This window comes from Hypanus sabinus, chromosome 10 (assembly GCF_030144855.1).
Source record: "Hypanus sabinus isolate sHypSab1 chromosome 10, sHypSab1.hap1, whole genome shotgun sequence".
NCBI lineage: Eukaryota > Metazoa > Chordata > Chondrichthyes > Myliobatiformes > Dasyatidae > Hypanus > Hypanus sabinus.
Genome location: NC_082715.1, coordinates 76,051,625 through 76,064,893, shown reverse-complemented (window position 1 = coordinate 76,064,893; position 13,269 = coordinate 76,051,625). Strand labels below are relative to the sequence as shown.

The 13,269-nt window shown below is 38.7% G+C and overlaps 2 protein-coding genes across 10 annotated transcripts in view; one reads left to right on the top strand and one right to left on the bottom strand.

The window, feature by feature from the left end:
- The window catches only part of fzd3a (frizzled class receptor 3a), a 90,623-nt gene extending 85,738 nt beyond the window's left edge, over window positions 1-4,885 (bottom strand). The window contains exons 1-2 of one of the 4 annotated variants that reach the window (XM_059982116.1): window positions 4,822-4,873; window positions 2,722-3,046 (exon numbers count right to left, since the gene is read on the bottom strand). The gene's annotated coding sequence lies outside the window, so the exon portion shown is untranslated. The other 3 variants (XM_059982118.1, XM_059982117.1, XM_059982119.1) reach the window with 3 other exon arrangements.
- Window positions 4,886-5,030: 145 nt separating this feature from the next.
- Window positions 5,031-13,269, top strand: part of fbxo16 (F-box protein 16) — a 44,946-nt gene continuing 36,707 nt past the window's right edge. Inside the window, exons 1-5 of one of the 6 annotated variants that reach the window (XM_059982108.1) lie at window positions 5,081-5,114; window positions 7,427-7,730; window positions 8,705-8,853; window positions 8,971-9,125; window positions 10,900-10,935. In XM_059982108.1, coding sequence (XP_059838091.1) covers window positions 9,030-9,125; window positions 10,900-10,935 — 132 coding nt within the window. In that variant the 5' untranslated portion in view covers window positions 5,081-5,114; window positions 7,427-7,730; window positions 8,705-8,853; window positions 8,971-9,029. The other 5 variants (XM_059982114.1, XM_059982111.1, XM_059982110.1 and 2 more) reach the window with 5 other exon arrangements.

The following is a 13,269-nucleotide window of genomic DNA, read 5'->3' as shown; positions in this document are numbered from 1 at the left end:
CAATTTTGCATACATGAGGTGCCAATATCTAACTAACCACTCTTCCCAACAGCTATATCAGATGGTACTGAACACTGGACAAGACTTCAAGTAACTAATATAGCATTTCAATTAAAGCAGTTGCTTGAAGCTATTTAATTAACAGAAGTGGAAACTTTTAAACTAATAAGTTTTGGTTGCATCTTGCAGATAATTATCCACTTTTTTTTCTTCACAGTACTGCATTTAGGATTTTTTCCCTGCTCTTAAATTATTGCAGTTATTTTAGAGTGTCAATAATTTTGCTGCCATTAAGTATTTGGGATGACCATGAAATTGGATTTTTACAACTCCAATTAATGCAACTTGAACTTTGCAGAGTCAGGCAAGATGCACTGACTTGAGTGATAGGAACAAAGATATGGTCAGATACCCTGCATACAGTGTAAACGTAACAAGGACTTCAAAGAAATTTCATCTACTGCTGCATAAAACAGTTAATTTAAGACTTAATCTGCTGGTTATTTAAATACATATTCCTGTGTAAAACACTTGATATTCAAACTCTGTGTATAAGCTATCTTACATATTTATGTTTTTTGATTGTTATTGAGTTCATTTTATTGAGTTTTTTGTGTTGCCTCAGATCCAGAGTAACAATTATTTAATTCCTCCTTACACTTGTGTACTAGAAATTACATCAAGGAAATTTGAATCTTTATGATTATTTATAATTTCCCATGTTCAGTTTTGAAGTTCTGTTTGCAGAAAATACACCAACAATGAGCGCATAGCTTCAAGCTGGATACTTGCTGAGTGTCTGAGATCCTATTGCTGCTATCATTGAAGCTACCAATGTTTGTTCTGTCTCAATCTACAGGCATAACCATAAAATTATTCTAAATGACTCTAAAATTATTTCTGTGAAGTTCATTGGCTCCCTGAACTTGAAGCTAATAAACAGGATACCAAATATAGACTTCATTCCCGTGAAACAAGCTGTATTGTACACAGCCCTCTGTTCAGGGCCTCATATCAAATAATTTATCTGATCATTTTTCAAAGGAGATTTATTTGATACCTTTGTTTTTTTTTTTTAAAAATGGGTTTAAACCTAATGGACAGATGTGAAGGAACAACTGCCAGTCTACAAAGTTCCATGTTGAAGGAGTCTGATGTTTACAGCTGTGAGCAGCACCACAGTAGCTTTGAATGGAGCAAATGAATGCCAATTTTAATATCTGATTTCCCATCCCCACCCAAGTATTGTGCTGAAGGTGTTTATTTCCATATATCAGACCAAGCTAAGGAACTTTAAATCCCAATTGTAAATGTCTTAAAAGAAAAAAAAAGACACTAAGATAATTCAAATCATATCCTTATTTTGTGGACAGGAACTAGGAATTTATTTTATTTAGAGATACAGTGCAGAACAGGCCAGGTCATGCCACCCAGCAACCCAACTATTTAACCCTAGTCTAATCACAGGGCAATTTACAATAACCAATTAATCCACTAATCAGTATGCCTTTGGACAGTGGGAGGAAAATGAGTACCCAGAGGAAAGCCACATGGTCACAGGCTTCTTACAACTGGCACTGCAATTGAACTCTGAACTCCAAAGCCCTGAGCTCTAATAATACCATGCTAACTGCAATAATACCATGGCAATGCCAAAATGCTTGTTTGGTGACAAGCTATCAATTCTAAAAGTATAAAATAAGGTAAACAATTCCTTTCTAAACATCTGTTGTTACAGATAGATAACTTCAAAACTAATCACGCTGTGCCATTTACAAAAAGCCATAATAGATTCTGGCTTGGATCATAAAACTATTAGACTTGGAGCAAAATTTGCCTATTCAGTCCAATGAGTCTGCTCTAGCATTCCATCATGGCTTATTAATAATCCCTTTTAACTCCATTTTCCTGCCTTATTCCCATAAGGGACTCAGAATCAGACTTACTGTCAGTTATGTCATGAAATTTGTTGTTTTGTGGCAACAGTACAGTACAATATGAAAACTACAAAATAATTATTAAAAATAAAATGCTCAAGTAAAATGAGCAAAATTAAGCCTGTATTTTTTGTGTATTTCTGTATATCAATAATTCTGATACCAAGCTTCATCATTTCTTTGCAATGATATAACCAAGTTCTTGAAAAGGAGAATTTGAAGGGATGAGATATACTTAAATGGGGACAGTTGAAAAAGTTGTTATTGCAAGGAAGCATAAATGCACCATGGATTAAAATTGTTGCTGTACAAGTTGCCTGAAGTGATAACCAAATAGATGTACTGGAATTGCGTACAAATCAGAATGGCTACAAAAACCACTAGCGCCTTACCTGGCCTGATCAGGTTTCTTTTCAGCTTCACTACTTGCCGTGGTAAAAATTTAGCTCACTACCTCTTGATTATTAATATCATAACAGTAGACTACAGGTGAAGACTAACCTTTCACTAAGACATACCACTGACAAAAGACAGCAAACCAATGACAAAAAGAATTAATATCCAAATGTATTTTGTAAGGAATTTGAGTAGTATTCTCAAGTTTCAGTTATAGCTCTCAGACTTAAAATGAGTTCAAACTGCAGGGTGGAGAAAATGTTAAGTGTCTTAAATCAGGCTTCATTGTGGAGATGAAACTTGTAAGGAAAAACTGACTATAAATCAGCATTAATTGGCAATCTAGCTCAGATCCCCAAATATTTGTTGAAATAGTAATAAAACTTACCATTATTAGTGAACTTCATATCTACTAGGAATCAGAGCTCAATATTGAATGTGACGCCACAGTAGCATAACAGCACAACACCATGACAGCTCAGGGAGTCAGAACTTGGGAGTTCAATCCTGGCGCTTCTCTAAAGAGTCTCTGTACATCCTCCCCATGGAACGCATGTGTTTACTCCAGGTTCTCTGGTTTCCTCCCACAGTCTGAAGACATACTGAGTAGGTTAACTGGTCATTGTAAATTGTCCCATGATTTAACCCCAATTAGGGTTAAATTGGGGTTTGCTGGATGATGAAGCTTGAAGGACCTAATCCATGCTGTATCTCTAAATAAAAATAAATAAACTGTTTGGAGTTTTATTCTATGACTTGATATGACTTGTTCTGTTTTGATATGTTTTGTTCTAATGTCAGACAAGTCCAATAGGCATCTAAAGGTAAAATAATAATTCATTTTCCCACCTCTATAACCAAGATTTGTTATATCAACATTGAATGGCAAGCAATTATAGAAAAGAATGATTAATCCTACATTTTGTAAACTGGCAGTCAATTGTGATCTCAAGATTGCTCCTTGCTCAGCTCTGCCATAAGCAAGAGAAATAAAGAAAAAAAACTGGTACCCAACATTCATAGACTAATTATTCTGTTATGATTTTCCTATTAGCTCACAGAGATAAAGAAAAAGACAATTTCAAGGTAAGTGATCTGTCAGAACTGTGGTCAGAGTGTGTTTTGCTATGCATGGTGGTGGGAATTCAGCATATTCTTCTGCAAATGCACAACTTGAATTATTAATTTTAAATTTAAAACATTAAGAGAAATTGAGCTCACGGGAATGCATATTCTTGATCTTTCATTATTGCATTAAATCAAATTGAAATTTTAAAATGTTATTCCCATCTTTGCTATGACACTCAGATCAATTTAAAAAAATATAAAACTTAGAAAAATCTGAGAAAATTTGCACAATTAGTTTTCCAGCACAAGTGGTGTGCCATTACACACCTCTAAAGTCACAGGAATAGTTTTAATCAAAAGGTTTACGCTCTGATAAATATTTTCCCCTAACTTCTCTTCTGAAGTTTGCATTTTAAGTATAATTCATCTTAACATAATAAAATGTAGATATTCTATGTACCTTTACCAACGATTTTGCTTTCAAATATGGGCAATTTGTAGAGATTTTGCACATCAAAAACATTCTTACGTTACACCCATGATCCTACACCTACCTTTGTGACACTAGTCAGAGAATATCCTTGCATCTTATCCCCTTTATAACTGGGAAAGTGTCATTTTAAGTCTTTAAAACGACAGAAAACTTTACACCTCAAAAATTAATTCCTCAAAAAGGCAGATCGGCCTCAGCACGAGATTCAATCGGGCATATCACTTTTTGTCTAATGGGCAAAACATTCTATTTATATTTCTAAAACCGCTTTACCTCCCGGACAGTGCTGACTCCGAACTTGTTTTTATTCATGTTTATATTACCTTCGCTTCTCCCTCAAGCAGTGCACAAGAAAATTGAAATGTCTGAAGAGATAAAACAAGCTAGAGGTGTAACACCCATCATTTCTGGGACTTTAAAAGAAAAATAACTGAAATATACATGATTTTTGAGAAAGGGGAATAGATAGGAAAACAAATCACCCTACAAAATAAAAAACACAATACCAATAATTTTCCTTTGGGGAATAGGGGGAGGGAACGCGTTAGAGAGGTCACATTTCACGAATGATCCTAAACTCCGAATTAAGCACCGCCTACACCATTGTCATCAATTAAGTAAAGCGGTAGAATAAACTCAAATTGACTTTATTAACCGATATTGGTGTAGGCAGCCCCAGACATTTCATATCAAGCTCAAAGACGTCAAACCTTGGGCTTCTAACCCCAATCCCCTTCCCGCTGCATCTCTTCCAACCCCGCACCCCCCCCCCTCAACATATCACCCACCTGCTGCCCCACCACTCTCTCCAGCAATCATTCGCCTAATCGCCCTTCCCCCAGTTAGACCCAAGCTGTACTACTCCGTGCTACCGACTCGTTTCCACCCGGACCACTACCGCCACGATTGGTTCGCCACCCCGCTCACCGTTCACACAACACCGATCACCTTCCATCCCCGGCCACTCAGCAACCGCTCGACTGACCCAAGCACTACACCTCCCATACGAGGCCTGATTGGCTGCAAGAACACGGCGAATGGTGAGCAACAATACTCGTCACCCGGGAAACGTGTTCTAGCACCTCTGATCCCGTGACAGTATGCCGGAGACCCTATTGGTCCGCTGCGTAGGGGCGCTGGCGGAGGCTGTTACCGTGGAAACCGTGCGAGGCTGACTCCGGAGACAGCGATGGCATCGGTTGTTGTCGGACAGAGAGGAGGTGAGAAAGTGGCAGTCGTATCTTTGTGCCCTGGCAACCGCATCCACAGGGTGATAGAGTCAGGGAGCGTGGAAGCAAGTCATTCGGTCTAACCGGTCCTTGATGCGTGTCTGACTCGGTCTCATTTGCCTGTGTTTGACCCAAAAATCCTTTTCTATTCATGTACCTGTCCAAGTACTTTTTCGTGTCGTTAATGTATCTGCCTTAGCCTCGTCCTCTGGCAGCTCAGTCCAAAAATTGATATTATGAGCACTGTCACTAAAAAGCAGCATCCAGCGTGAAGAACCTCCACCTTCCAGCCCATGCTCTCTTTACGGTGCCGCCATCAGGAAGAAGGTACGGGAGCCGCAGCACCCACTCCACCAGGTTCAGGAATAATTATTACCCTTCAGCCATCAGGCTCTTGAACCAAAGGGAATAACTTTAGTCGCCCTTCGCTGAACTGTTGGACTTTCTTTCGAGGACTCTTCATATAATGTTATTGTTTATCGTTTGTTTATATATTATTGTTATTTTTGTTTTTGTATTTGGAGTTTGTTGTCTTGGGCATATCGATTGTTTGTCCTGTTGGGTGCGGTCTTTGAGTGTGTTCTGGGTTTTTTTTTGTATTTGCTGTGATTGCTCGGAAGAAAATGAATCTGCTTTTACATATACAGCATGTACTGTACTTTGATAATAAATTTACTTTGAACTTTGACCAAGTTGCCCTTCACGATCCTATTAAATCTCTCCCGTCAACTTAATTGATTCTTGATTCTTCGACCCGGGTGAAAAGACTGAACTGTTCAGCCCATCTGCCCTCTCTTGTGAGGAGACGGGTACCAACCCTCTCTTACTTGACATATCTTCCCTAAAACATATACTTAAGTGTTTAGGCACAAGATCAGTCTTCTGAGGATGTTTAACTAAGTAAACACGAGGAAGTCTGCAGATGCTGGAAATTCAAGCAACACACACAAAATGCTGGTGGAACGCAGCAGTCCAGGCAGCATCTATAGGGAGAAGCACTGTCAACGTTTCGGGCCGAGACCCTTCGTCAGGACAGTGTTTCCTCCTATAGATGCTGCCTGGCCTGCTACGTTCCACCAGCATTTTGTGTGTGTTGTTTAACTAAGTAGCTGCTTTTGCATAGCATCTCCCTACCCAGCCTTTATCCTGCCTTATCAAATTAAGCATACTTCCTCGAGGTTTGTTCTTTGTCTTTTGTCCCTGTATCAGCATAATCGTGCAACAAGTGAAAAAAGGTTTATGGATTGGCAGTTAATGCAACCCTGTCTGCTGTTGAGAACCTCTAAGCTGAAATTTGCAGATGATAAGAAAAATAGTAATAGATTTGGAAATTATATTGATATTGCAAATGAAATTAACACATGTTAAATAATAAGTTTGGTATAAATGAGGATTAATATTAAATGCTAATTAATTCAAAAGAAAATGCAAGAAGTATTAAAAATCTAGGATGTTGTGCACTAATCTTTGAAAGTGGGAACAGATCAACAAAGCAAACAAGGCTTATAGAAATGGAGATAGCGGAGCTGTGCGTAAAACTGAAGTATCACATTCAATTCAGACAACACTCTGGGAAGGACAAGGTACTGCAGACTGTCCAGGAATAAGGGATTGCAGTTAGGGTGAGAGACTAGAGAAAATAACATGGTTTCCCTTAAAGAAGGCTGAGACCTCTAGATAGAGATATCTAAAGGTTTAGATAAAGTGACTGATTGGAGATAATAAGGATTTTGTTATAAAATGAGCTATTAGCATTTGGAAGATAGTGCTATAGTACAGATACAAATTAGCAGTGTTCAAAGGGAGTAGAATAAATCAAGGAGAAAATATGCAAAGATATGTGAGGAAACCAGAAAAGAGCAGCTAACTGGATATCTCTTTGGAAACTTATCAATACAAAGAACCAAATGGCAAGTTTGAAGATTATGCTTATCTGACCCATTAGAGTCTTTACAATTAGGGATGTCAGCCTAGTTTATTGGTAACACACTCGCTTCTGGGTAAGCAGGTAACCCACTGGCAGTGACTCCAGCTCAGAATCAACAGAAGGTAATAACTTGATAAAGCCAATATTAAGTTGCCAGAATTGCTGAGAAAATTGTTAAGTAAAATACATAGACCAAAAAATGCAATAGAAAATCAAATTAAAGGGCCAATGTGTTGCTGAATCTGTCTTCATTCAACATAGTACTTACATTGCAGGTCTTATTCTTCCCAATCTTCTATCAAAAATAGAATTTGAAGCAGAACACTATCAAAAGCCTTATAAAAGTTATAAAATCTCTTACTATCTTTTCTTTCAGTTAGTTCTGACGAAGGGTCTCGGCCTGAAATGTCGACAGTGCTTCTCCCTATAGATGCTGCCTGGCCTGCTGCGTTCCACGAGCATTTTGTATATGTTGCTTGAATTTCCAGCATCTGCAGATTTCCTCGTGTTTGCCTTATAAGAGTTGAATTGAGCTGGGATGTAGAAGATTTCACTTTTGGTATTTTGAGTGTTATTTAAGAATTGGACACATTTTCCAATATCAATGCTGCAGATGTGCGTAGTAAAAGGCAGGCTACGGCTTCCTGGTTTGTATCAAGACTGCTCGTGATACTTGTCAGGTATGATCATACCCTTCTGAAACCTGTATCGTTTACCTGAGTTTTATCATTCATTTGGTGTAGAAATCAGGCTAATAGGCACATTACCTTGATTAGATCCTTCATTTTTGATTTTAGTGGAGAAACAACACATTTGTCCCATTTGATCTACCAGTTCCCATGCTCCATGAAATTCTTTTATGCTCAATGCTTTTAGATTTAACCCTATTTGAATAATCTGCTGTTCCCATCTCTCATGTGTATCCAGTTTCATTTTAAATCAATATTTGCTCTTCAGCTTAACTTTATTTCATGGCAGCAAGATCTGCAATCTTCCAATTACCTATAGAAATACTAGAAATTCAATAGAACTGAGAAAGTTTTCATACGTATGGATATAAAATAGTTATTGTATAATTTTATCTTTTGAAGGTGTTTAAGGTTTTCTGCAGAACATGGTTCCATCCAGCGATGTCAGCAGCCTTCTTGTTCCAGACTTCACTGGCAATTCAAATTTCAGCTTAGATAGCAAGAAAAAAAAAGGCTTTTAGTGTCTTTATGACCTTAGAACATCCCAAATTATGGTCCTGAAAAAGGGTTTTAGACTGAAACATCCATTTTTATTCATTTATTCATTCAGCCTGACCTGCTGAGTTCCTCCAACATTTTTGTGTGCTGCTCTAGATTTTCAGCATCTTTCGAATCCCTTGTGTTCCCAAGTTACTTTATTGTCATTTAAGCACATTTTGGGATTTGTTACTGCAACAATTGTTTTGTGTACAGTATACTTCCACAAATAGAACATATCCTATTTTAATAATGGTGAATAAGAATAAATTTAAACAAGTTCACAGGAATATCTCCCTTCAGGATCCGTCTCCTCACCTGCCATCATTTTCTTTTGGTATAAGGGATTATTTTTAATAGCTGAACTGTACTTAATAAATTGAAACTTTTCTCTCTTTTATACTTTACATCTCTATCTCTTCCTCTAGAATAGTCAAAGATCCAGAAATGTTGGGAATTCAATTTATGTTCATCAAAGCTGGTACAGAAAAGTTTCCCTCAAAACTCTCTGTACAACCTAGCAAAAATATGAAATGCGGTTGTAATTCAAATGATCACTCCCAGACATTAATTTTTTGTAAGTCCTTCATTTTCCGAACAGCTCTTTTTAAGTTTGAACATGAAAAACTTTCCTTGGTTGTGGTTCTAATTGCTGGCTGCCTCATAATTTATGTAATGACATTCTATCTTTCAGTTCCAATTTGAATGGAATGATTTAATACAGGAAGGAAAACAGAATTTAAACATTTCAAAATGACATTTGCGCCATTCAAGGTTATGAATGGGCCTAAAATGCAGACTAAGATGAGCACGTGGACACCCCTGAATCATCAGCCTACCAATGACAAGGCAAGTGGGTGAGATTTCAAATTACCAAAGGGTATACTGTTTAATAATTCATGTTATACAGCTATTGCCTAAGTAGAATTTGGATTGCATTCTGTTGAGTGTGTTTTGTAAAGTGGATTATCGTGCCCAGCATTAACACATGATAGATTTTTATGATCAACAAACTTTATTAAATTATGTCAGATGAAGCAAGATTACCATATAGCTGTTACATCAATGCAGTCTTGCTTGTCTTGCTGATATGTCCTAGTGTGAACTCTGGAACATTTCTAGTTGACTCAATTACCAAAAACACATGATTCTATTGTGACTCAGTTTAATTAATCCCAAAGATGTAATGTTAGAAAGTTCTACCTGCAGAGGGATGAAATCAAGGTTACTGTTTTTTTAAAAAAAAGAGATTTTGAGAAGGGGCGTGATTGGACACAGGACAGACAGAGAGAAATGTGGCAATGATTAGAAGCTGAAGACATGCAACAGTTAAGAGTGTAATTAGTAGTATCTCTATCCTACTAACTTGAAACCCTCAGGGTGAATCCCCTGGAGGAGAGACAATAGCGATAAAAGATTTATTGAAGCTACAGCTATAACATGTAGCTATAATGAGACAATATCGGCAGAGACCAGTGTCCAAAATCCCTACTATGTAGTTGGGAATTAGTTCTGCAAAATCATACCAAGGCATTTGGTCAAGTTTTGTACAAGTTTGTGAATTGACTTTCCGTGGATGGTCAACTATTTCATTCCAATGAACCAAGATACACAATGGCGAGCCACCCAAGGTGAAGAACCAGCACAGGAACAAAATGTGTAATGACACAGAGGATTTATTTTTATTTGAGGAATCTGAATTTGATTTTTTGCAAGAACTGATTATTTTTGCAAAGACTTTGATAAGTTACTGAATGAGATTTACTTTATTTAGAAGTTGTGATGTTGGAGAATTGTCTTGAAAGGTGTTAAACTGTGCATGAATAATTTCTGAATTTGAATTTAAACTTGTAGATATACTGCCCAGAACTGAAACTGAAGTTAAATATAATACTTCAGAATAGGAATTATATTTAGTTTTCTAACTAACTAGGGATAGTGAAAAGGAAAGTTTTTCTGTAAATTTTTAAATAGGAAATAACACTGATCTAACTAGTTAGAGAAATTGGAGTAAGAAAGGTTATTCTAATGAATATCACTGATTCTAACTAAATAGGAATTTGGCTTTTGTTGCTATCTTAAGACTTGGAACCAAAACAGAATGTTTGAATTTTGAATTATTCTTGCTCATGTCAATATTTTGTACGTATTGTTTTTTTTCTTATAAACAAAACCTTATTTCCAGAAGTGTGTGGTTGCTATTCACTGCCTCCTTCTGATACCTGGGTTCTTCTGATGGCCTATTAGCATCTCGTGTAATTTGATTTTCTCTAAAAAGTGTGGCAACGAGTCACTCACGATAAGACTGGTGCTACACAGGTGTTACACTATCAAGTATTTAAATTAAAACAGATTCATTGTTATTATAGCCTACCTTCTGAAAACGAATTCTTTCTATGCACAACCATTGATTATTGCTGTCTGTTATACATGAAGATTTTTATAGTTAAAAGGAACGGCTCTTGACTTCTTCAGTGTGATATATTTATATTATATGATGCGGTTATAGACAAAATCTTGGAGACTTTTAGTGGTTCTGCTGTAGATATTTTTCATATTATGAAGAGATTGTTTAATGACTTTTTTTATTCTCCCCCCCCCCCCCCACCATGCCCCACAACAGGTCTTTGGAGAAAGAGGAGATTTACTTGGGAAATGGGTAAGAGGGCCATGCATATGTTTTGTCGATACTTAAAAACTTTATCTAGACCACATTTCCCACGCTCTCTTTAAACTAACTAGGCCCCCGTTTCCAGCCCTCCTTTAAAAACTCACCAGGGCCCCATTCACAAGTTCCTTTTAAATTCGCTGGGGCCCAATTTCTCACATTCTCTTTAAATTAATCAAGGCCATGTTTACAGCTTTCCTTATAAACTTACCAAACCCCATGAGCAACATTCGACACCCTGAAAAATTGGCCAGTCGAGAAGTACCAAAGTCTGAGCATTTGAATTATTGGAGTTTTACTGTAACTGATTGGAAACACAATACATTACAACTCTTGCCATTGCATCACTTCCTTGGAGATCATTGCATCTTCTGATTCTGTTCTTGGAGAAGGACAAAGAAGTTAGACAGGAGCAGCAACTTACAGTGTATTACTCAACACAAAGTACGCTGCAGATGCTGTGGTCAAAGCAACACGTACAACACACTGGAGGAACTCAGCAACTTCTGCCACCTTCAACAGGACCCCACCACTAAGCACATCTTTCCCTCTCTACCCTCTGCTTTTCACAGGGATCGTTCCCTCTGCGAATGCTTGGTCCACACGTCCCTCCCTACAGATCTCCCACCAGGCACCTATCCCTGAAAGCGTAAGTGCTACACCTGTCCCTACACCTCCTCTCTTACCACCATTCAGGACGCCAAACATTCCTTCCAGGTGAGGCAACACTTCACTTGTGAGTCTGTTCGGGTAATCTATTGCATCCGGTGCTCCTGGTGCAGCTTCCTGTACATCGGCGAGACCCGACGCAGATTGGGGGACCTCTTCGTCAAGCACTTCCACTCCGTCTGCCACAACAGACAGGATCTCCCGGTTGCCACCCACTTCAACTCTGCTTCACATTCCCTTTTGGATATGTCCATACATGGCCTCCTCTGCTGCCATGATGAGGCCAAACTCAGGTTGGAGGAGCACCACCTCATATACTGTCTGGGTAGTCTCCAGCCCCTTGGCATGAACATTGAATTCTCTGGTAATTCCCTCCCTCTCTGTTTTCCCCCATCCCACTTTCACTCTGCCTCCTCTTCCAGCTGCCAATCACCTATTTTGTGATTCTGCCTTCTTCTACTACCCATAGAGCTTTCCCCTTACATTCCTTCTTTGCCTTTCCTGCCTATTCCCTCCCTGCTTCCTCTCCCCCTCCCCTTGATCTTTCCTCTTATTGGTTTTTCACCTGGCACATTCCACCCTTCTCCTTCCCACCCACCCCCCATCTTCTTTATAGGGCCACTGCCCCCTCCCTCTTCAGTCCTGATGAAGGGTCTCGGCCCAAACTGTTGATTGCTTGTTTCCACGGATGCTGCCCAACCTGCTGAGTTCCTTCAGCATGCTGTACAGTATATTACTGCTTCTTGCTTGTAGGGGATAGAATATACTTTAGGGCATAAGAGATGGGGATTACAGAAAATGTGGAACATGAATACCTGCATTGGATCAAGTGGTAATAACTGAATCAGGAAAGGGAGGTACTTCGGGAATATCATAGTCTAAGGAGATGCACATGATTTGATGTCATTAGGATGTCATGGGCAGCTTTTGCCAGGGTTATGTCTTTTGCAGTAAGCATTTGGAAATGTATTTGGAAAACAATGGCCTAATTAGGAATAACCAGTATGGCTTTGTGTGGGGCAAATTGTGCATTACTAACTTGATTGAGTTTTTTGATGAGGTGATGAGGGTGAATGATGAAAGTAGAAGTGTGGATGTTGTCAATATGGATTTTAGTAAGGTGTTTGTCAGATCCCAAACAGAAGGCTCATCCAGAAGATTAAGATGTATGGGATCCATGGTGATTCAGGACTGGTTTGTCCACAGAAGGCTCAGGGTAGTGGTTGAAAGAACTTATTCTAGGTTCCGGTAAAATGACAGCACACTCAGTCACAGCAGCTTCTACAGAGCCAGCCAAGCTGTTATTGCCTTTTTTAAACATTTTTCACACTAGCAAGACACTACTGGACATTAAGGTCTTAAAATTCTGCAGGTCTACCCATCAGTGAGTTTCTAACATGCAGAGAAACTGAAGGAGCTGGACTTGGTGTGGCTTGTGCTGATACCTGCAGGAGTCGGTGCGTAAAGGTGGTCGCACAGCGAGTTATCGTCTTAGTCACTTTTCTTGTGATTGCAAGACCCTGTTGGAGATTGTTAATGTGGAATGCTGCAAGTCCAATTCACAAGTTTATTGGCAGACAGCAGGGGAGCAGCATGACCTCGGTCATAGTGAGGACAAGGCCTCAAGCCATGATTTCACCTATTTACGGTTGTCCA